Genomic DNA, 25,032 nt, shown 5'->3' on the forward strand with positions numbered 1-25,032 from the left:
GTAATATGCATCTTTTCCTTTCTATCGACTATTAGTGATTTTATGACAATTCTTGTAACGCAGACTACAGTACTACACTCTATATAGAGACAGTCAAATTCACTTTTTCGCGATCATATAATATATCCATAAATGCATAATCAAAGGCAGGCAAATTAATGAAAATAATTAACTCAAGTTAGGTAAGTTAAGTCAAGAGAACACAATATCGATAAGTTAGAAGTTAACAATGAACAAATCATACGTTTACATCGAGAAGTTAAAAGTTAATATGGAAAAAAATATTAACTTAGCTCAATTTAAATATTATGTTGGTCACATAAAAAGCGACTGCGTTCTTTCTAATTTCCTAAATTATAATAAACAGTTTTTTGAACTTTTATCATTATGTACAATGTTTATATCAATTTTACTTTACATAATTATTAAATATTTAAGCTACACACATCTCGATTAATAATTTAACAAATATTTTTTTTATTTTTTTTTATATCAAATAGAAATTTAAGGTCATATACCTAATATTATGCCTGTCTAATCTACTAAAATATATCTATGTACAAAATTATTTTATCAAGAAAAATAACAGAAAAGTTTATATTATTAAATCGGAGAAATCACTCATCTGATGTATTATATAATAGATAGATGTCGAGTATGTTTTTACTATGTCATTGAGAAGGTCACTGTAATGGATGTGTTAAATTTGAATTCCGTGATAAACCGCATATTGTATACAAATACGAAAAATGCTAAGAAAATGCTAATATTAATATTTGATGAAAATTACAAGTCCCACCTACACATATTGATTTTTTAATTACAAAATAAAAACCAAATCGATTTTGTCCTTAATTGGTTTTACTTAGGTTAACTCCTTATGGTTTGCTTGTTTTTCGCAAAATGCGCAAGACGTCAAAAATCAAACACGTAAAAAATCACATTATTGTAAAACCAATATATGATACATTCATCCCTCCACTCATCAGAATCTAAAAATAAAAATAATAATGCAAATTCCATCAATAATTCCAAATGCATTCTAGAACAGAGAATCCATTAAATAACCATATTAAATAACTTTTTTTTATTAGTTGAGTGAGTAAGATGGTTACCTACTAGGATGTAATATTGGTAAAGTCACTTTATAAAAAAATAATTTATTATTTTCTTTTATATAATAATATATACAATATAATATATCACACACATATACATATATAATATATATACAACATAATAATTATTTATAATGTTTAAAAACTCATACTTTCAGTCAATTGTTCTGATTTTGGAAAAAAATGTTCGTATAGCATAGGTAGGTACATATTCTGTTGTATAATTTGAAATATTAATAACACTATAAAAAAAAAAACAATAATAATAATAATAATAATAATAATACTAAAGTATTTCATAATAATTTTTCAGTTATTTGGTTTTCTTAAACCAAAAATGTATTATAATTGATTAGTAAGCATTTAATAATTTGACCGATGAAATAGTGGACCAATAAATTGTCGTAATTCTTTGGCAGTCCACGCTTAATATCAAATCCTTAAATTATCATAAATCATAATTCATAAATAATATAATATTGGTTTAATGTTCGATATATTTGTAAATAAAAAATGTCTGTCTTTGATATAAAAATAGAATTATGATGGATATGATAAATAAAAAAAATCATTAGTATAAAAATAATAGAAAACTTAATTTTTGCAAAAAGTATTATAACATAATATAAGTTTGCAACTAAAGTAGGATGTCCTTTAAAACGCATAATGAACAAATTTACAACTCGAAAGCTCACATAAAATGAGTGTTTTACATTCATAAAATCACCCTATACTAGTATACAGGTATATATTATATAATATATGTGTTGTATAAATATAAATAAACAATACAAAATAGTCGATAGCTTAACTTAATAACGAAATACAATCTACATCAAACTTAGATCACGATGGGCTTAATACAATACTTGGTAACTCAAAGAATTGGGAAATTCTAATGATCGTGTACGTGTTCGTGTTCGTGTTCATGTTCGTGTGATGAATGATCGTGATCCGAATGTTGATGGTTGTCAACTGGGGCGTGACTGTGTTGATGAGCTGAAAAATATCAAAATATATATATTATTTATAAAATAAACTACAAACTGACGTAAAACTGTAATAACGAAAAGTTAAGCAATAGTTATATTATCATATTATTGGTTATAGAATTAAATTATGAAAACGTATAGCCGTAAAGGTATAGGTACGAGGTTTTGTTTTTCGATCAAGTATTAATAGTAAAACTATTCTATAATCTTGATTATTTCAGACATTTTAAAAAGTAATACCATTGATTATAAATACTAGTATTTATCATCAATGGTAATACGAAATTGTGTAGGTACCTAATATTATAATTTATAATAGATAACGTAAACTGATAGACGTAGGTATAGTAAAATGTATATTTCAATAGTGTGAATAAATTGAATATAATTGTATAATAATTTATAAATGTTTAAATAAAATAGGTTAGATAATTAAATTATATTTATTGAAAACACTATTAAGTACCAACTAATGTATTAATACCCAATAATAATAATCAACACATTTATACATTTTATACAAATCGAGTAACATTTTAGGTAGACATATTATAGAAATAAATAACGATGTATTTTGAAAAACACCTGAAATTATAATATGTTCACTGTTATTAATTGGAATTTGATGTACACATTTAAATTAAATAGAAGAATGTTTGGTACTTAGTTTTAATTATACTTTAATAGTTATAGGTATAGTTATATTATATCATTTTAGAATACTATAGATAATTGCATTGCAATAGTCATAGTTATAGTCCATAGTCAATAGTCATAGAACATAGTCATAGTCAGAACTCTTTATTTAAGTATCTTTTTTTAATATTATACCGAACAAATAAAATTATTCTATGTCAAAAATATTTAGAACACCGTAATATAATGTAAAAAAATATACAAAAAGATTAATTATTAATTAAATTATTATTAACCTATTTATAAGGTTATTGTTTATCGTTTGTATTTAAGTAGTGCAAAAATCGTGCAAAAATTGTGCATAATATAAAATATGAATTTATACAAAATATTGTTTACTAGTTTGATCGCTTACTAGAACAGTAAAACGTGATACCTACTGTGATACACCATAATATATGATTTCTGATTAAAATATATGGGCAAGACATTGTAAACTAAAAACAATATCATCAAACGATAATAAATGAGTCACAAATAGCAGGCACCTGATTACAATATGTTATTTGCTACTATTACTGAAAACATAGAAAATTAATTTATTATTGTTAAACCAAATTGGTTTATTCGGTGAATAATATTAATTATTATCTACCTACTGTACAACATATCATTATATAGGTAGGCACGTGAAGTTGTGAACTTATTTTGTATATTAAAACGCTGTTTTGATAGTAATAGACAATAATTAATAATACCTATAGTTAATATATTTCAATCGCGTCGTTTACTTTTAATTATTATAATGCATTAAACAAAAATTATTCGTATTTTTATTATACCAAGGTAATTCATAAAAGTTTCTATTTACCAACAATGTGTACCTATTATACGAACGATAAGTTGTTGTGATTTGAATAGGCATACATTATAGTATTATACTAAAATTACTAATATGTATTTATTTTATCTGATTTCATAATATTCCTAAAAAAAATATATTTACTCGGTTTCGAAAAATGTTGGAATTTTGACAGTATCATTCAACTTTTATAAAGAATTTTCATATTTAATCATATATTCTGAGTTTTTTTTTTTATGTGTTAGCCATTAGGGATTACACCAATTTCAATACATTCCTGCAAAATTACTTATTTATTTGTTTCCAAACTAGAAATTAATTAATTCTGTAGAGTGACAATGTTTCTAAGCAAATTAAATATTTATTAGTTTCTTAAACATTTTATTTTTTATTCATTTGTCCTTCTTTCTAAATTTTATATAAATGTGTAAACCACAATGTAAGAGGTTAAACATCACAAGTGTACATCAAACAGTTGGTTACAGTCCTTGTAATGCCTTATAATTTAACTATAATTCAAAATTGTCAACAATTTTGTTGTTTTTACTGCAAGGTTATTCAAAGTTTAACACAAAACAATACAAATAATTAAACAAGGTTTACATGTGTGATGTCTACCACTCACCCACCTTTTAAGTAACACTATACAGCTTACAGGTTTGGATATTGTTTAAAAAATCCATTTAGTCAAAACCAGTTATCTATAATTATTATATTACACACCTAATAATATAATATGCATTATAAGTTGTTATTACTAATAACTCTTATGTTACTTGATGCCGTTGAATTTTCTTGTGTGATTTTTTTTTATTAACAAGTAACAATTACGTACATTAGGTACATAATTAAAAATAAATAAATACACCATACAGTGTTAAATGGTAATAATGCAGTTTAAATATATTATACCGGACATCGAGCATTTCAATAATCATTGATCATTAATTTTTCATAAGTATATAACACGTATGCATTTAAATTGTGAAACATATTTTAAAACAAAAAAAAATAATCAATAAACCTTCAATATTTTTAACTTTACTTCAAAGATTCAGTGATATTGGCATACTGGTAAGTATATTTTTAATTTACTTTTTTATGGCACATTTGAGTTTATTTTCAAAATCCATTAAAGGACTACACCTACCTATGTATTTTTAATACTGATTTCTGAAGATAGATACTTTTGGTTTAAATCCAACATTTTTCGGATTATATAAAACAAAAAGGCTCGTAAATCTTAAAACCACCCGAGGTCAGCTTGTTTCCTTATTCTTATACTTAAAAAGAAAGATTTTAATTTGAAGAAAATCCTTCCTAAAATTAAAAACGTTAAGACCCAGTGAATCTTTAATACCGTTTCAATTTCTAATATTTTAATTATTATATGAATGGTATATATCGTATATAATCTATGTGTAAGTCAGTAGCTAATAGGTACATGCTGTAGGTAATACAACATATTTTACTAATTTTTATAACGTACCTAATTCTTTATCACATAATTAGTACATCATATTATGTAACTAATAACTGATAATCATCAGAAGCTATAGGTTATCAATGGACATTGTACAGTATTAAATTATAATATTTTAATGGAAACACAACAGTGATCCACTTCGAATAATATATTGCTTACAACGTTTTCAATTTATGCGATTATGCGTGTAAATGTGTAATCATTATCCATGTCTTCGGAGCAGATTTTGTTTATAATAAATATAGGTACCTAATATTAACAATTTTAAATAAGTAGCAAGCATATATTTTCTCATAGATTTCCTCTAATAAAAACGCATCTTGCGATTTGAATTAAATAATTTAATCGTCTACATGACTATGAGATATAGGTAGGTTTTTAGATTGGGTACTTTGTCAATTTGCCTGTTAATGCCCATCACGAGCAATTAGGAAGTAAAAAATGAAAATATTTAAACATCAATCAAAATTAATTGTTTTCTTTGCATAATACAATATTTATACCGGTTATGTAATACGTTGGTACCTACGTTTAGAATATAATTTAGATTTTGTAGTACAATGGTACGTTACGTATGTGTATTAAACTGCACGAGCTATTGCGACACAAAGCTGACAATTGGGTCCTTATTTTTTCCTCTATTCACAGCCCTTTTGAAAAATAAAAGTTTGAATCATGACATTAATTAAAGAACGTATATTGTGCAGCCATCTAACTTGACTATAATATGTACGTTATTGTTAGATATAATTTGATGTGGTATGTAATATACTCGTGCTCTTGCAGCCTGCTGGCCATTTTAACAGTCCAAAGATGATTTACAGCTGCAGTACCATGCAATAATTATATTTGTTATTTTAAAAACCAAATAACCCCATAATATAGAAAGTTCGCATCGCCCCATTAACTTTAGGGTCGATTACAGAGCTATATAATATATACGTTAATAGCTATTATAATGGTCATTGAACAAATGTATTTCAAACACATGAACGATCGATGTTTATATTGAATTTATTTGGTAAATGAATTGCGTTCTGCAATTGTAGGTGACCGGAATACACACTGCAGTGGGAAAGAGCTTGTGCATAATATCATGACCAGGGCTCGGAAGTTGTAGCACTAAAAATGTTACTTTTTAGCTCTTAAATATGCACTTAAAAACTCCAAAATAGGCGCTATAAATAGTACAAAAAATCAAAAAATATGTATTAACTTGAAAAAATTTAAATTTATTACCTAGTAAAAAATTGAATGTAATTTTACAATTTTATAAAATTGTTGAGCTCATAGATTCAGGGACTGTCTGGACTAGTTGAATTTATTATAAACTGTTAACAAAATATATATAATTACTTAAATATCCTGTACATTACACTAGAAATCACTCTCTTTACCTTGTCCCTTCTCACCGTTTCAACTACTCTCATAACCATCCTTTACACAGAATGCTTCGTCTGCTCAATAACTTATAAACCATGATATTTTAAATGTATATATTACTTAAGTTAGTTAGTTTTTAGTTGTATTATAATGTTATGTTTTTATTTGTACTAAATATTTAGTTGCTTGCACTGTAAATTACTATGTTTCACCTCGTTTTTTGTATAAGATTAATCTATCACTATTATTACTATAATCTTTTCTGTATAACTTGTATTGGAAATCTCTTGAATTGCCGATTGGCGTTAAATAAACAAATAAATAAATATTTGTAAAAGTGTACTTATAAGGTCTATTTATTTCCTAACCAAATGAATCATTATTTTCAACATAATATGATAATTTCCTAAATTATGTATAATATGTAGGTGTATATTATGTATATTATGAAAATATGCAAAAAATAGCAAAAGAAAATTTCATGTATAACATCAGAGAAGTATGATACATATTTGTATCTTACTTTGGATGTTCTAGGACTAACCAAAAAAAATATGCATTTGCTAGAACTTTCGAGCCCTGATCATGACCTTATAGCTTATACCTACCAGACACCTAATATTACATTTTATTACCTACCTATATTGTTTATTATATTATTATATTAAATGTCAAGAAAATTAATAGAAATAATTAACACTGAATCATATTAAATCTGGAAATAATAGGTACATATATTTTAATATATTTGACAATTCATTAACATACAAACTAATATGAATAAATTTAAATATCGTGTTTCGACATATTCCAATTTATCTGTTATTCAAAAAAATATCTGACAAAAAGTAATATTTTTAAAAGGCATAATGCAAATTTAAGCGTGATATATCATTTTAAGTATTATCAGCACACAGCATGTGTAATTTAAAGATACTTTATTTCGTAAAAAAATAATATAAATTAGGTCAAATCGTCAATGAATATAATATTGTATATCTATATATATCCTTATTATGATATAGAACTATAAACTAGTTACCTAATACTATTAATGGTAGATAATGTAACCTTGTAGACAAGTTAACTCGATTATAGTTTACGTTGAACTAGAAAATACTTTTATCTTTGAAAAATTTGAGTAACTATTTTCCATTCTTAAAAATAATAAAACAACTTCAGAAATATTCTTATGAATATTTTAATATGAATGTATATACCAAATAGTCCGTATAAATAGTACCTATTATAGTATAATAGGTACTATTTATAATAATTATACAAACTACCGTAAAAAAAATGGTCGTAAATCGGTGGAATTTACATTCGCCCGCAAATATGAATAAAATAATAACAAGGAAGTCTAGTACATAGAGTAATTACTATATGTTTAATGTTTATATATTATATTATTATTATGGTAATATTAGTATGATATTATTATCATGCATTTAGAATTTTAGTGCCATTTACGATAACTGATGAATATACATAAAACGATCATAATGTTTTTACCTAAATGCAATTCTAAAAATACAATAGGTAACTTACGAATTATAGACAATACAAACAATATTGTTATCTACTTTCCTAAACGGTACAATTTATATTTTAGTGTACAACTATTTTTTATTTAGTTTCAAATACTTTGGTAATAATTACCTACTCACTATTTAGTAATTATTAATTACTCATTATATAGTCAACATTGGGGTACAGACTACAGGGTACATTGCACGTATTGTTGAATTTATCACAGAGATCATAATTTATACCTAACTAAGAATTATATTGTAACTAGTATATTATTAGCTCATCTTTTATTTATAACATTATTTTTTTTCGGAATAAATCATTTAGAGTGCAATATACTGCCGTAAAACTCGCTGGCTTATGATAAATTAAACAGTTTATATTTTGTTGGTTCACTACTTCACTGCGAAACAAATGTTGAACATTACATATTGTACAGACCTACAATATATTGTACAACACATATTGTATTAGTCATATAAAATGATTGTAGGATTGTCTTCGAAATGAGATAGTTTTCAATTTTCACTTTCAATATAATACTCACTGACTCACTAGTCACTCCATCCTCAAAAACGGCAATCTATTATTATTAAACTTTCTAAATCTATTAAATATGTTTATAGAATGTATACGTTATACGCTTATACCTAAGTATATTACTATATTATGGCATGGCTCTTCCAGCTAATTTATTCAGCTTCTATTCAATACCTATGCATTCCACGTATGATATTCATTTTTTAATACTTAGCAAGTTTTACAGTCGTTGGAAGATCGGATATATTGTGGGTTCTATTCCTATAGGAGGTACACATTTTATAAGCACCTATAATAGAGTGTGCTGAAAATATTCAAAAGTTGATTCACGTAATATAATAATAATCAAGTACCTAGGTAGGTAATACTGTAGGAAATTGGTAAAATGTGTACTTAATATAAACGTCATAAAATAAATAAAACTATAATAGATCTGCCTACTTAATTTTAAATCATACACAAGAAATTTAAATTATAGGTATGATAGGAACCAATATAAGTTATATGTTTAAAACTTTAAAACATACAATTTTTTTTTTAAAAAACCGAGGAAGTAGCTCTACTTTATATTTAATTGGTACTTATTCAATTATTCCGTATCAGTATAACATGGGTAATTACTAATTACTATATAACTGATATATTAAGGTTAGGTAGGACTATTGAATATTATCATTAAACATTTTTTTTTCATTCAATGTTTATTGTACTACCATATTTTATATTATTTTTAACCCAAAAATATTAATTAATTTCCATAATAAATAAAATTGACTGTAACTGCAATGAAGTCACTAGTGCGAGTAGTAACTATTTATAATATATAAATTACCATATACTAAAAGACATAATATTTACTCAAGCACTTAAGTCGGTGAAACACAATAATAATAAAAATGCCGAATCTTGATCATCAATATAAGATAATCATCAAATAATGGCTCATCATTGATGACAATTATTGATGAGTCATCAATAATTGTCTTAATAGTTCAAGTTTTTTAAATATTATGAACGTGATAAAAACGTAAGTCTTCCTGTCATTTTTATCGCAAAGAACATGGTGAATATTATTTTCTTATTAAATTTAAATTTGTCCAGCTGTGTAGCTCCCTGTGATCATACCCGACTGTAAAATATCTGGAATTAACACTCAACTACTGACTTACTTGGCCTCACCATATTAAAACCAAAAGACAAACACTAAACTTCCTGCTATGTATGCTTAAAATATTACTCCTTAATAATAAACAAACTAACTTAAGCATTAACCCACTCATACATACAAATCCCTTCTAAAAATTTTCCCTAGAAAACATAATATACGTCACACCCTCGAACCCACTCAAGATAACGCCGATTTGCATCTAAAAACTGTTCAGGAAAAAGCAAAATATTTCCATAAGATGTTCCACACGGCACGCTCGCCTAAGGCACTCACAGTAATCCCGTCTTAATACATGACTTATCAACCAACGTAATCTTCCAAGACGCCCGAAGCGAAAGTGATGTAGAGACTTGTTGAACTAATAACTGATAATAATAATAACGATAAATGTTAAATAGGAAGTGTCATCACTGCAGGGTGTCTTCTTTCATCAATCAGCAGTTTACTGCAATATTTATATTCACTTATCACTTATTTTACTGTGCTTTAGCAACTATAGGTAGGGATTTAAACAAAAAAGTTACAAATGGTTTCAAAATGTACAATGGCTGTAATTAGAACTGACGAGTGATGACTGATGAGCTACCAATAATATGACTGTTATATTAATAACAATTGTTTAAAAACAATCAACCGAAATGCCAAGGGCACTGCCCACTTGTGTAGTTTGTATAGGTTAGGTTAGATTGATACGTAAGTATATATACGTTATTTATTAAAAATCTTTAGTTGTTTATCGTTGCAGTATGCAGACAATAAATTTAAACACTTAAATCTAATGGTCCATGATTAGAGTCTGAGATGGATGAATTTAAATTTGAAAAAAATATGAATTTTGAATTCCAAAAAATATTTTGAGTAGAAATCGATAATCGAAAAAATAGTTTTGATTTGATTAAATACTGTTGTTTACCTAAACATTAACACCAATTTTATTTTGATTTTTACGAAATCTTAAGGAATTCCGAAAATTGCTAGTATTAAGTACAACTTGAATATATCCAGCTTCAATCTACACAAGGTTACTTGATACTTCCATCACTAAATTTTCGATTTCTGTAACAAAGCCAAAAGTCGTTTTCCGGAAAAATATAATCATCATAACTAAAATGATAATTATTATCTAGAATCTTATAACAGGTAGGTACCTAGGTATAATACTTATAATATAAAATGCAATTTATAATAAACCCGTATTATTTAATATTCATGTCAAATACCTCTAAATTAAACAGTGTGTATGGATATTAATATTTTTGAAAGGTACATGTTAATATATTTTATTAGTATATCTTCCACCAGTAGTAATATCCATTTCCTCATGTTGGTGTTCAAATTACTTTGTTTGTTTACTCGAATAACACATACTGTGTTTAATTAATAACTATACCAAAGGCCCTTAACTACAGTAGATATATAGTATATACGCGTATTTTGTTGAAATTAATTTTGAATTTATGAATTCTATACGAGAATATAACAAACATATATATAGGTATTATATCATTTTATATAATATGGTATTATTATGTTAAGTAGATGTATATCATCTCACTCATCAATCTACGCGCGTGGAATTTTTAAATGTCTATAAAATGGTCAATAACCCTTATGTCCTTAGAATTTAAATACAGTGAGTTAAAAATAATATAAATCACTTTAAAAGAAGTGTTGTACTATTGTACCTACTATCGTTTTATGTTTATATATTTTTTTTTACAAATTCCATGTTCAGTGTTAATATTTTGTATGTTCTCGTTTTTAAATAAATTGTGTAACTAAATACTAATTATTTATTCATAGTTGTTTAATCATGATATTTTAAAGTCCCTATATCAATTATGGCTAATTATTGCTATTCCTAATAATTTACAAAATTAAATCAATACTTAGTGAGTATAATTTTACTAAGATTTACATTTTTTAGTCAAATTGTTAGTCTGTAAAAGTGTAAACTACTGTAATTAGCAAAAACCGATTATATTGTTGAAATAAGTTTTAAATATTCGAAAAAAAAATTATGGGAAGTAGTCAACAGGTGTAATATTTGGTGAAATAAAAAATGACTCTATACGTGAAACGTCTGGTCACGTGCAGATAACAAGGAAAAGTAAAAACAATTACACTCATTTTTTTCTAAACAGTAAACTACATATTAACTATAGTATGCCATCCAAAGTATTCATGCATAGAATAATTACAAGTGGGTAAAATGCAAATACTAAACATACACATTCATATCCAACAATTACAAATAGAATTTTAAATTAAAAATATCAATATCAATCACATTTAAAGAACTATCCAGGAATAATTTAATATTTTATTTTCATAAATGTGTCTATCATGTATTATGTATATAATAAATACATTGTTTAAAACTGATTACTTGATGTCCAACCACCCACCAGCAAACGCAGAACCAGAACCTTCCCCGTCCTTTGAATCTTAAATTTAATATATTCTGTAATTTTAAAAACACATAAGACTTATAGCTTTGAAATTGTATTACACTCAATTTTTTTAGGCTCAGTATTTTTGTATAGGCTACTTGGCAATAATAGGTACTAATCGTTAATAATAATATGTGGAATATGTAAATATGTATAAAACATGTTTTAACATAAATATGTTTTTGGGGTGGATATAAAATGTTTTGTTTCTGACTGATTTTTTATTAAGGTTTTCGTTGTCATGGTTACTTATTAACAAAAACATATTTATGATTTGTAGATTTCCCTTAAAGAGGACAAATATCGAGTACCGTGCTATGGTTTTTTTATACATAGTAGAAGACGAGAAGATATTATATGAAATAATTTATATTTCATAATAGATAATAGATAAGATATTCATAGTTAAATTACTTAAATATAGTATTATTGATATTTGTTAGTCGTTACTATTGAAATGAGAAGGTTAAGCCTATATTCAAATTATAAAGCGCATAGGTACCGTATGCAAAATCAAATGCGTTATGAAATTGAAAAATTTTAACACTATACAGTTTTTAATGGTTTTCATGGAACACTGGCTATCGGATATTGTCTTTGTCTTTCGCATAGTTCCTGCGTGTCCGTTGCGAATCATTGTCAATAACCCAATATATCCTTAACCTCAATGGTTGAGGTTGTGGAGTCTGTATTGCGTATTAAAATTAGTTTGCTTCATATAGTATAATAATATGTACAATATACGCAACAGGTACGCGTGTGACAGTAAACCGCATGTGCTTACAAAAGAAACACGCGAGAATAATTTCAGTACCTACAGGTATTGTTTTTTAACCGATTAAAAAATCACACTGGTCATTTTACACGAATCTCGTATTCTGTATATCACATAATGTAATACATTTCATACTGTATTTTGTAACATTTTAGTTGTTTTTCTTTTTCTTCGATAATACTCAAGACCGAATATGTTTTCAAGTATTACTCGGTAACTGCGGAAAATGCGTAGAAAGTCGTTGAGAATATGTAGAGGAAACGTTCAACAATATATCCGTCATATAACGTCTATACACTTCCTTATTATATAGTGGTCAATAACACAAGAAGCACAGTATGTGTTCAAAGAAACGAATGCATGCGTTATTATTATATTGATGGACACTGACTGTTTGTGAATTCACCATTATGTCACAGTTCTTTGTTACGATTCGTCCACCCGCCACTGCAGAAGTACATGCGAACAAAACGTGACCGCCGTGACCGTGACTCTTAACGTGTTATATTAACGTGATGAGTAATATATTCGATAGAAAAGGATTTATCCATTCTAGTTCTTCGATTTTTGACAGTATCATCTATTCTTCCATCGCGTTTTTCGTCACCAAGCTAATCCGTAGTCAATCTTTTTTTAAGATACAAAATATAAGTAACCACAATAACAATATACATTCAATTTTTTAAACATAAATAACTATATTGTTATCTATAGTTGTTTTTAAGTCAATAAGATGGACACGTGATTTTTTTTTTAATACCTTTTTTATGTTACCAACATTTAAAACCATAATATATGCAAAATAAAGATTTATTTTTTTAGCTTTCATCATAAATCCATAAATCTTTGTAGCTCTACGAATATAAGCAGTTCTCAGTGATAAAAACTGTTGGATCAGCATATATTTCAAAATATAATATTAAGTCCATCAGGCACCGCGCGCTGCGTCTTATATTAAATTCATGTTAACATTAGTATTTTATTAATTTGATACGTTGAAAACATTTTTGTCACAAGCATAATATTACATACTATAACTTATAAACCACCGTACCATAGAATGGTTCAATAAAAAAATTTAGCTTTAAAATAAATTTAAAATATATTTTGTTAAATTTCCTTGTCTGGGGAAAAAAATGTACGTAACGATGAAAACTTTAATAACAAGTATTTATTTTAAATTACAAAAATAAACAGGAAAAACTGGAATTCTTTGTTAACAACATTTTTTGGAAACATGGTGAAATTATATTTTGATATTTTATAATAACAACTTAAGGAATTTAGCTTTTTTTAAATGTTCAACCCTTTTGACCGAGAAACAAAAATGTTATCTTCATAAACCGAAAACAATAAAAAAAAGTCAACGTTTCAAATATTATGAATAATGTATAGAAAATACTAATTTAAATATTGGTAAAAATGTTAAGTCTCTACTAATCCTTTCTGAATAAAAACAAAATCAATTTTGTCGAAAACTGGTGATACATAAATTCTCTCACATATCCACTGTTTTTTGTTAATTTTTCTCAATTAAAAAAACTGAGGATTTTATAATTGATCACCTCTGTGGATTAAATTTTAATGTTTGAAATTTGATAATAGAAACAATTATTTTGTTAGTAAAAAATATCAATCCTAAAACATATTATATCATCGTAAAACCAATATATTATTCCTAGCTTCGTTCACAAATCAAAATCTAAAATAATGAAACACTTAGGTAAATATTAACTGTATTAAGTATTTTATCGTTGTTTATAAAAGTAGAAATAAATGTATATACTATAAAACAATAAAATAAATATTTATCAAGAACCTAGGTCCTAGGCTCCTAGATAAAAGATACTTAAATAAGACAGAATGTATATTATTAGTTATAACAATAATCAATAGGTATATAATATGGTTATAATACTATAGTATTATTTATTTTTAAATTTAATTCCTTGTAAAATATAATTAAAATATTTAAAAAAATAAACATAGAATGCAGTAGGTATACTCTTTAAAAGTATATAATACATACATAGTTTTTGTTTTATTAGTAAATAGTAAGTATATATCAAGATGGACACCTGCAGGGAGTTTATTTTATGTTAAGTCCATGATTACTTAGTGGATTTACGTGATTTAAGAATCGATTTCTAAATAATTTATATTATTGTAACTTAGCTACTTAATTTACAGCGAGTGAGAAAGTATCCTCATGGCTTATGAAGTGTTTTGTTTCACCAATTTCAATGGTTCGTTTTTACGTAAAAATTAATATTAACATTGTTATTATTAAAATTGATAGTAGGGAGGTACATACCTATTTATTATTCATAATGATACTATTAATTATTATAACCTACCTAATATTCAATTTAAAGTATAAAAGCATCCGTTATCGGTCTACTTTGACTTCTCCGTTAAAAGTAATTCTTTATTAATGTCTGTAATTACAGTCCAAATTATAACTATATAGGTACTTAAGAGACAATTTATTTATACACTTTGTCTCTTTCGCTTTGTTAAAAGTAGGTACATAGTGTACATTTTTATTCAGCAATTAAATTCAACTTTAAAATAATTTGATTTTTGTACTTAAAAAAAAATGTGTACTTATAGATTTTTAGTAACATATAATATGAGTATGATAAATATTAAAGTAATGTTTTACATTTAAAATTATTTTAGAGTTATTGATATAATTTTCTGCAGGAATTGTAGTGTCCTAATTTACTACACCTACGGCAAAATATAAATATTTTACGAATTTAAATGTTTACTAAACATAAAACTATTTAAGATTGTTTTGGATTAACGGTGTCTCGTGCATTTTAGCCAAATAAATATTCTGAGATTTCTTTAGGCGTAAGTAGGTTCTTATTGACCAAGTTTACGTGGTGAAAATTTTATTTTTTTTTCTCATCATACTTATCATATGAGGCCTATAGGACGTTTTAAATAATATGTTGTTTTTGAAATGAACCGGTTTTTTTTAACAAATATAATTAATAAAAACAAGACGTGAAAGTCTTGACGTTCTTGAGTTCACGTATATTAAAATTAAGTTCAAACCGCTAAATGGTCATCAATTTCTAACTTAATGATTGTAGAACTAATAATGATAAGCAACTTTGCAAGGTCCATATTATTTGTGTGTAATACACTACATAATTTGTTTATTATAAGTGGTTTATTTAACTACCTACAGTACTGTCCATAATACTAATCATTCCTAATCAATTTCGTTTTAACTAATAACATTTAGATCCTTTTGACTTATGCTAACCATATTATTATATACAAATAAAATAATTATAATACATTTTTGATGTTATGTGTTATTAAGTTTTACAGAATCTTTTATTTTTTAATAATTACTCATTATCGTCTTTAGAGTATTATGCCATCTCTTAAAAATATTATTACATGCATTGTAAGTAGACTAGTACCTATTATCTTTGTATTTACATTATTTTGTTTAACCTCATTTTAATGTTTTAACAAAACAATAAAAAGCGTTTAGTCTTTAGCTCAATTCAAGGTAGGATGATAAATGATAATATTGATAGTAGTGTAAATAACTTGCAGGTCATGCTTCATAGACAAGCGGTTCTCAAACTGTGCTTCACGGAGCTAATAATTGTGTTGGGGCTCCACGAATACATATCTGATTTTAATTAGAATTGACATTTTTAGTTTTCGATGCGCTAAGCCATTAAAAGGCTCTACGAACAAAAACGTTTGATAACCGCTATCATAGTCCGTTATCGTTATAACATAATGAATTACTTTCTGGCATACTCAACTTAATAGGTATTTAAATTACATAAGCTACTTTATAAATATTTTGATCGAATATATCAAAGTTAAAAATTATTCATCTATACTAGGTATACAACCAAAACGTAATTAGAAATTTCCGATTAGAAAATAAATATCAACTTGATAAGTAATAATATATAGTAATAATAATAATATACGTTGTAATATGGTGCAATGGTTATAGACATAAATACGCGTACATATTACAATAAATATATAATATAAAGGAACATAAACATATGAACATATAAAGGAACAGCCGCAGAAGCACCGAAAGTAGGTTTTGCCTATAACAAATTAATAATATGTAAATTAATAGTCTGAGAATTTCGTACGTAGGTACTTGTGGGTGAGTTGTGGGTGGGTCGTGGGTGCTTTGCATTAAAAACAATAATATTATGTCATATTATCCAATAGGTAGGCGTTTCAAAATATACCGGCGCCTCTGGACATCAGAATATTAAGTAAACACTTGCTGGCGAGCTGTAAGTGATAAATACATGTGATGAGTATTAATTGGGTTAGAACGACACCCTAAACCCTTATTATAAAAGGGTTTCGAAGTACGGTAAACGTACCTATATTATAATATATTTGTACAGTATACAGGCATATTACAGGTTCCTACAATGTGTATTTATATAGTTATCGAACTTATGGCGATAAGTGTTATTATAATCTCAAGACATATTATGTATATTATTATGTAAGTACAATAGACCTGGCTACCCCGCTATCACCGTCCAATAAGGGATTAGAAAAACGTAAACAGCGCTGCAATAGCTTATACAATGAGCTCACGGCAATTGTTGATATTATTACATTGTTGGTACATTATATTGTTGTAGGTATATAAGTGTGGTTCGCATAAATACACGTATATTATAAGAGAGAAAGAGAGACGAATGTGGTTCGCTTAATATCATAATATTATAATAGGTACCTATCTATAATAGTAAGTATTTTCAGCTTTATATATTATGCAATATAAAATAGTAGAATATGCATTTAGTTTTTTTCAAATATATGCTAAGATATGCCATAAAAATATACGATGAGCTATCAGTTATACCATTACATTTTCCAAGCTATCATCAAGCGAATAATTTAAAAAATCAGATCGAATAATGTTACTTTTTATGTATACAAGCTAAATCTGTTTTGGTAGTCTTATTTTTGAATATATATCCATGTAGCATTTCAAAATTGTTTTCGTCATAGCGACAGATAACAACGATTTTATAAAATCGACATTTACAGCGTAATATATACGTAATATGATGCAAAGATGATAATCTACTACTTTCGTTTAAATAATATTATATACCATAAGATACATGCATTTTCCGTCTTAATATAGTATATAGTTGTAGTAACAACACGAAAAATAAAAAAATAAATTATTTACATCAACATAATATTATGAGGCAAGTTGTGGATATTATAACTAATCTGCACATTCGTAAAGGGATTTTGCGAATAAAAACATACCAACGCATCTAAATCTTAATTTCATTATAGTCCCATGAGTATTATTAGGACTCTGAATTTGAAGAAAAATGAAGTATTTTTAACTTAGGTACTGTAAAACATAGGCTACCTTAACTGCACAAAGCTAGAATGAGGTAGTGTTGAATTCAATTTTTGATTTATCCCGTGTTTTTAGGGTCTTTTTAGATAATTATTCCATTTTTAATACTTTTTCGAAATTTTTAAGATTTTTGTCAATTATAACTTTTTACATACATTTATTTTAAGAATATTATTTTTTCATTTTCAACTTATAAATATTTTACACTTGAGAGATGTACTTGTATTTATTAAATTATGAATCTCACGTAAAACTTGATGCAGTGCATTATACATTTCTATATAATACTGAATTTTTGAGATTTTAATGCATTTATATAAGGTTTTTGTAATACATTAAATACCACACAACCCTATATAGTTATTATTTAGGTGGGTACCTACAGTACTAGGTACGAAAATATCGATTTTAAGGACGTTATAATGTGCTATACTCACTCATCATTTGCAATACGAGCAGAATACTGAATCCGAACATTATGGACAACAGGTGCAAGAATCCCGACTGTTTGTGCCTGGCGAGCACCTCAAAGAACACGACGTATAGCAGCGTGCCGGCCGCCAGTCCCTGCAGTATGACGGCCACGCGTCCGGGAGACCCGTCCACGGTACCGCCGGTGCCGCACTGCACTAGCACCATTCCGATTATAATGCCCACAGGCGTGACGACGGCGAACGTGGCCACGTACATGACGAGTACAGGCCGCCGGGTCTTAGACCAGGCTAGTTCCAGGCCGATGCAGAAGGCGATGACCAGTTTGTGCGTGGCCACGGCGATGAACAGATACCACATGTTGTCGACGCGCTCCTCAAGCCCTATGGCTAGGCCTTCGAACACCTCGTGAAACGACAGCGCTAGCACGGCAAACAGGCCACGGAACGAGTGGCCACCGTCGACGCCTCCGGACCCGCCGCCGCTTTCCAGTTTCATCTGTTTCTCGGTGTCATCGTCGCCGACCCGTTGCTGGTGGTGTGCGAACCGCGTGGACGACGGCGCCGTGCCACCGGAATCCCAGGCCGCCGGCCGGTACCGCTTGTCATGTGGCTTGCACGGTACCTCGTTCTGCAGCAGCTCCTTGTTGCTGGCCACCGACATGCCGCCCGTCACTGACGGAACGGAGCTGGGCGAGCCACCACTGCCGGCCAGCGAGGCCCTCGGTATGGACATGGTCCGCCGCCTAAGGCTCATCGACCGGTGCAGCACCTCCTCGGCGGAGCTGCGGTCCACGTGGCTGGCCGCGCACCGGTCCAGCACCGAGTGGACAATCTCGTCCACGATGAACACCATGAAGAACCCGGCGCAGAATATTAGGTCTCCCAGGTGCTCGGTGCCCTGTCCGTTAGGCAGCTGTCCGGACTTCTGCAACCGGCCGACGCCCTCTCGGACTTCAGGCTGCAGGTGCAGCAGCGTGGTGAACAGGAGCACGCCGCCGCCGAAGCACAGCAGCAGCGATACGGCCGGTGAACCGGTGGCCGAGTCACCTCCGTGCGAGTGACCGCCGGTTTGGTGCGATGGCGGGGCAGCCGCGGGGTCCATCCGCCACCATTTGGTCAGCTTCAGGGGCACGACGCCCAGCACGAACGAACCCAGGCCCAGGACGAGCATGGCGAACGTCTTTGCCACGATTATTTGGTCGACGAGCGCCGACGTGCTGGTCGCCGTCGCGTCGTCCGAAACTATCACCGTCTCGGCCATATTCGGCGCTATATTATATGGTTAAAAGCTCTGTCACAGGTATTATAATGATGGTATTATTGATATTACCGCTGCGCTATCATATAAAATCAGACGCCGTCGCCGTTGCTTTTCTTATTATCTCGTTCGAATATGACGCGTACTATATTAATATAATGTTTATTATTATAATACGTGCGAGCGAACCACGCGCGTAACGCGCAAAAATACGAAATATATAATAATAGTTGTAGCGTACGTGTGCGCGGGCGCGCGCGCCTACTACTCCGCGCGGTGAAACACGGTCGACTTCACAGCGGTCAAACGCCGTTACTGGCAGCACCGATGACGATCCCGTGCACCACCCGAAACGATGACCGTCGGCGAACGCATAGCACGGCACCAGTCACAGCACTGAGAGGACACCTCGAACGCGGACGCCAGTTACTGCGGGTGTGCCGTGTGCGACTACGTTCACCGAACGTGGAGAACCGCGTCGTGGTGGCGTCTACGGCGGCGGCGAGCAACCACCACTACCACCACAGCTGCCGCCGCCGCTAGTCACTGCCACCACTATTACCGCCACACGTCGTGTACCACTACAACTACTACTACAACAACAACAACAACAACAATAACAATAACACGCACGAAAATAATATATTATAATATAATATATATATATTATTTTTACTATTATTATTATACCTCACCGTACCGAGTTCACAGTTCCCGCGTCTTTCCCTCACCGTCGCACACTTGCACATGATAAATTACATACGCGCGTACTGTCGTTGTCGTTGTGTCGTTGTTGTCGATCATGTGAGAACAGAATCGATCCGACCGGATGGACACCGACAGAGTAAAATGTTTGCGCGCGTGTCGACAATGACGCACGATCCGACGGATAAAATAATAATATAATACAAGTAATATTGCTGTAATTGTTCACGATTGTGCATATATTTTAGATAGGTAGTGAATATCATGACACGTGTGATAACGCAAGTACAAATTAAGGTATTTAGAGGCCTAGGGACCGAATTGTTCAATGAGTCGACGAGGCTCCCGAAAAGAATAAATACAATTTTATTTCTTTATTATATCATTTTAATATATTAGCAGGTACAATTAAATTAACTATGAATTAAATAAAAAAAGGACTGCCTACATCCTACTTCCTTGATTTTAATTTTCTCCAAATTCTGTCAACAATTGACCATTTTGTTTGATATTTGCAATTAATAATATTTTCAGATGACATTAATGTCGCACAAGCGCACATTTGCAGGAGCGACGACGGCGATTCCGATTTCCAACGAAATCTTGACCGTTTATGTATTGTAGTTTGTATCTTTCAGTAAAAGCTTTCCTATTATAATAATATATAATATAGATAAGTACTATGACTTGGACCATTTTTATTTTGGACACAAAAAAAACCATTCCTTTTAATTTTATATTTTTTTTTAAAAACAAGATAAAATGCATGGTATATATAGCGACCCTCTTGTTGAACCTCTCCGAGCATTACTTGACCCCCAACCACCCCACCACTACCACCAACACAAACACCACAGCGTCAATTCCTACGCTCTTTTAAATGACGACGTCCCAAACCGCATAGCTGCACCCTCTACACCGTGTCACCGTCTGTATTATTTGACCGTTTCTGTTGAAGAATAAAGCGAGTAAGTTTTAGGTGCGCGTGTAAAAGAATAATAAATAATATTATATGTAATGGAAATTCTCAGCAGACTTCAAGACACTAAAGCCGAGTCAATATGCCGGGTATCTGTCAATATTGGTATAATATCGACCCGGTGCAGGTGTCTAGACGAACATTCTAATCGTACGAATCATCGATGCGCTCAATTACGCAACGCTTGTTTTCAGACCATAATAATATAATAATAATATAGTGACGAAGAATGTATGCGCACACGCAAGTACGTTCAGCGGGTGCGCAAACGCAAGGAACAAAATGTGATTTAGTAGCCAATGTAGCCATGCTCGTGTTCAAAGACACTTAATTTGAAAGCGTGATAAAATTGATTTACCAAAATTTGATTGTCCCATCATATTCAATGTAAAATACGTCATAATATAACATTGTGTAAGGTATATTATATTATTATAAACTGACTGTGAAAAAATCAAAACAGTAGTTTTTTTACATTTCTATTGAGGCTATCACAGTTTTTCCCGGTTTTTTCCGTATAATACTTACAATCTATAAAATATCGACATTTTTTTCAATCACTTTCAAATTCAGTGCATGGAAACACGTTTATTGAAAAAAATTGTATAATGTTCTTAATAATATTTTAAATACATTTATTCCGAAAATAGTAAACACTAAATATTCAGAAATAGTTACCTGAAAGTTCCTCGATGGAAAAAAAATCGAGAGAAAAGTAGGGAATCAGTGTTTTACAATTCGTATTTAAAATTTTAAATATTATTGAGTGTTATTTTAAATATAGGTACAATAAGACAGATACATTTTTTAAACCTCAGTGGGCATCCCTAGTTGGTGAGTTCACTCTGTTTGATCATTCGAGTGAGGACACTTTCCATAATATTCCACTAACCACTACCGGGTGATTCTTTTATCAAACAACACTCATTATTTCAATAAGTGTAAATTTTTTTGAAAATATTTTTTTACATAGTTTCAAATTGCTTATAAAACAACGTTTTTCTTAAAAATTATATTTTTAAATATTTTTTATCCTTATAATTTTTTAAGTTTTTTACTTTTTTGAATGACAACATTGGGTTTTAATTTTATATTCCAAAGCAGAATATTTTTCTTAGTATTTTGATACATGAAAATCGAGTTTGGGGCAAGTAGTTTATGAGTTATAAATATTCAAAGTTTAGATGAGCGGAGTGGAGTGGTACGGGGTTACCCCGCGAAATGTTCGTCCACTTCTCCGTTTTCGTTTATCATTTTTCGTATACAATTAATTCAAATTGAACATATATAATTACACTGATCTAATCAATGACAAGGCATAATGAGTGTTTTTTACTAAAAGAATCACCCAGTATTAGGTACTAGATAGGAACTTACCTATACATATTTATTATTATGAGTATACTAGGACGATTTATTGATAACGCATAAACCTGCTCACCGCCAACAGGTTTTTTTCTCATCGGTTAGATAGCACACGTGTGTATATATATATATATATATATATATTATTAATCCGTCAACCGGTGTGTTCGTGTTCTAATTCCGATCTATAAAAACATATATTCAGGTTAAAATATATAAATGCGCGATTGGACATTGACCTATATAGATTTGTAATATTCGTGCAGATATATCTGTCCTAAATCTCAACAAACATTGCTAGTATAAGATGAATAAGAGCACTAATAAATATAATATGACTTTTGTAGAAAGTTTATAATAAATTAAAATTGAGATGTCTATAAGAGTTATCTCGAAATCCTCACCACTTAAAAATGGTGGATAGCCATTGGCCACTTATATTTATAATTATAGACATAATAATATAAACCGCAAAAAAAAAAAATGTTTGAAAGTTATTAAATAATTTTGTTTTCGAAAATATTTATTATATCATTAAAAGTACGAAATCAATAATTTATATTTTGCCTTGAATTTGTATTAATGTTTTAATTATATAAAATAAATATTATTATAAGTGCAACCATATGATATTATGGTGTGTAAAATATACAAGGCTTTATTTATACATTTATAAAAGTATAATGTTAATTTAAATGTATTACTTATGCATATAATACATATTATATATATAAATATATAAATTAAATGATAATACCTATTCCTAATACTCAGTTATAATGATCTGAAATCTGACCAAACCAAAATGTTTAATACGCATATTTAATATTGTATAATATATTTATATTTTATATAAATACATGTGTTAGAATAATAATAAATTATTTTTTAAATTCCGAGCAGAGTGGGGAATGTATTTTATAGCTAAAAATAGCAATGTTTAAGGCTATTGAGAACTAGTCATTGTTTTATTATGTGGAACGAAAAATACAAAGGTACATCCAAATTTTCAATTTTGATTTTGAAAAAATATTTTAATGCATCGAGGCAGAAAATAACTTTCCTTTGTTTTGTAAGAAATTAATTTGTATTTATCATTTCAGGAACATTATACAGTTTTAGTTTATTTTGAAAGGAGGGTACAAAATATTTAGTATAGGTACTTACCTTCTATAATACTAAAACGTCTAAAACTAGATAAACAATACAACAAATCGAAAATTAATTTACTGCAAAATGTAGAAAAAATTAGGTACATAAAGAATTCGAATATATTTGTTAAATTGTAGAAATATACATAAATATTAAATATATATTTCTAGAAACATACAGGGGACGAGGGTTATTGGTTAATAGGCTCGGATTGTTATCATCAGAAACAAAATGGCTGCGCAACGGGATATCACAGATATGAATTTAGAGTACCATATTATTATAATATATTATATACTTACTTGAATATTATTGGCTCTCTTTGCGCTGATATTTTTGTTTATATCAAATACTTGATGGAGAAAGCTGAAAGGGTATACTTATAATATACGCAATAACCTAGACCCTAGTATATATTTCAACCATATGGTCACTCCAGTATTGCCTAATAGGTATAGTAAATATAACAGAATAGTAATTTTGGTATAAAAAATATCTGTGAACGTCTTGTGAATATCATATTCGTAGTTGAAACTTTATAGTAATTTATTTCATAACAAAAAAATTGTGCACATTTTTACCAACTGTAAGTAGGTATCAGCTTGAAGTAATTAATTTAAGTTACATAAAAAACAAATAAATACTGTAAAACAAGTCGTTTAAATCTTTTTCATATTTTAATGACGTCCATGGATGACCACATAGTTAACAGGTTAAACCGTCGCACGTTGACCACAGGACTTTTTCTCGGTATAGGTATCAGTTCTAACTCATTACTCATATGTA

At 29.2% G+C, this 25,032-nt stretch overlaps 1 protein-coding gene across 1 annotated transcript; it reads right to left on the reverse strand.

Moving 5' to 3' along the window:
• Positions 1–1,144: 1,144 nt before the first annotated feature.
• LOC100166684 lies at positions 1,145–20,547 on the reverse strand. The gene is made up of 2 exons (XM_001952391.5): positions 18,791–20,547; positions 1,145–2,117 (listed from the first exon to the last, which is right to left on the reverse strand). Exons 1-2 carry the CDS (start codon positions 20,046–20,048, stop codon positions 2,014–2,016), a joined length of 1,362 nt encoding a protein of 453 aa, XP_001952426.2. The 5' UTR covers positions 20,049–20,547; the 3' UTR covers positions 1,145–2,013.
• Between the last annotated feature and the right edge of the window lie 4,485 nt (positions 20,548–25,032).

The sequence above is a fragment of the Acyrthosiphon pisum genome, chromosome A1 (assembly GCF_005508785.2).
Source record: "Acyrthosiphon pisum isolate AL4f chromosome A1, pea_aphid_22Mar2018_4r6ur, whole genome shotgun sequence".
Classification (NCBI taxonomy): Eukaryota; Metazoa; Arthropoda; class Insecta; order Hemiptera; family Aphididae; genus Acyrthosiphon; species Acyrthosiphon pisum.

Coding starts and splice junctions, on each gene's coding strand:
- LOC100166684 (XM_001952391.5), bottom strand. CDS start 20,048: ATGGCCGAGACGGTGATAGTTTCGGACGACGCGACGGCGACCAGCACG. Junction 2,118..18,790: donor GCTCGTATTGCAAATGATGA/GTGAGTATAGCA, acceptor GATATTTTTCAG/CTCATCAACACAGTCACGCC.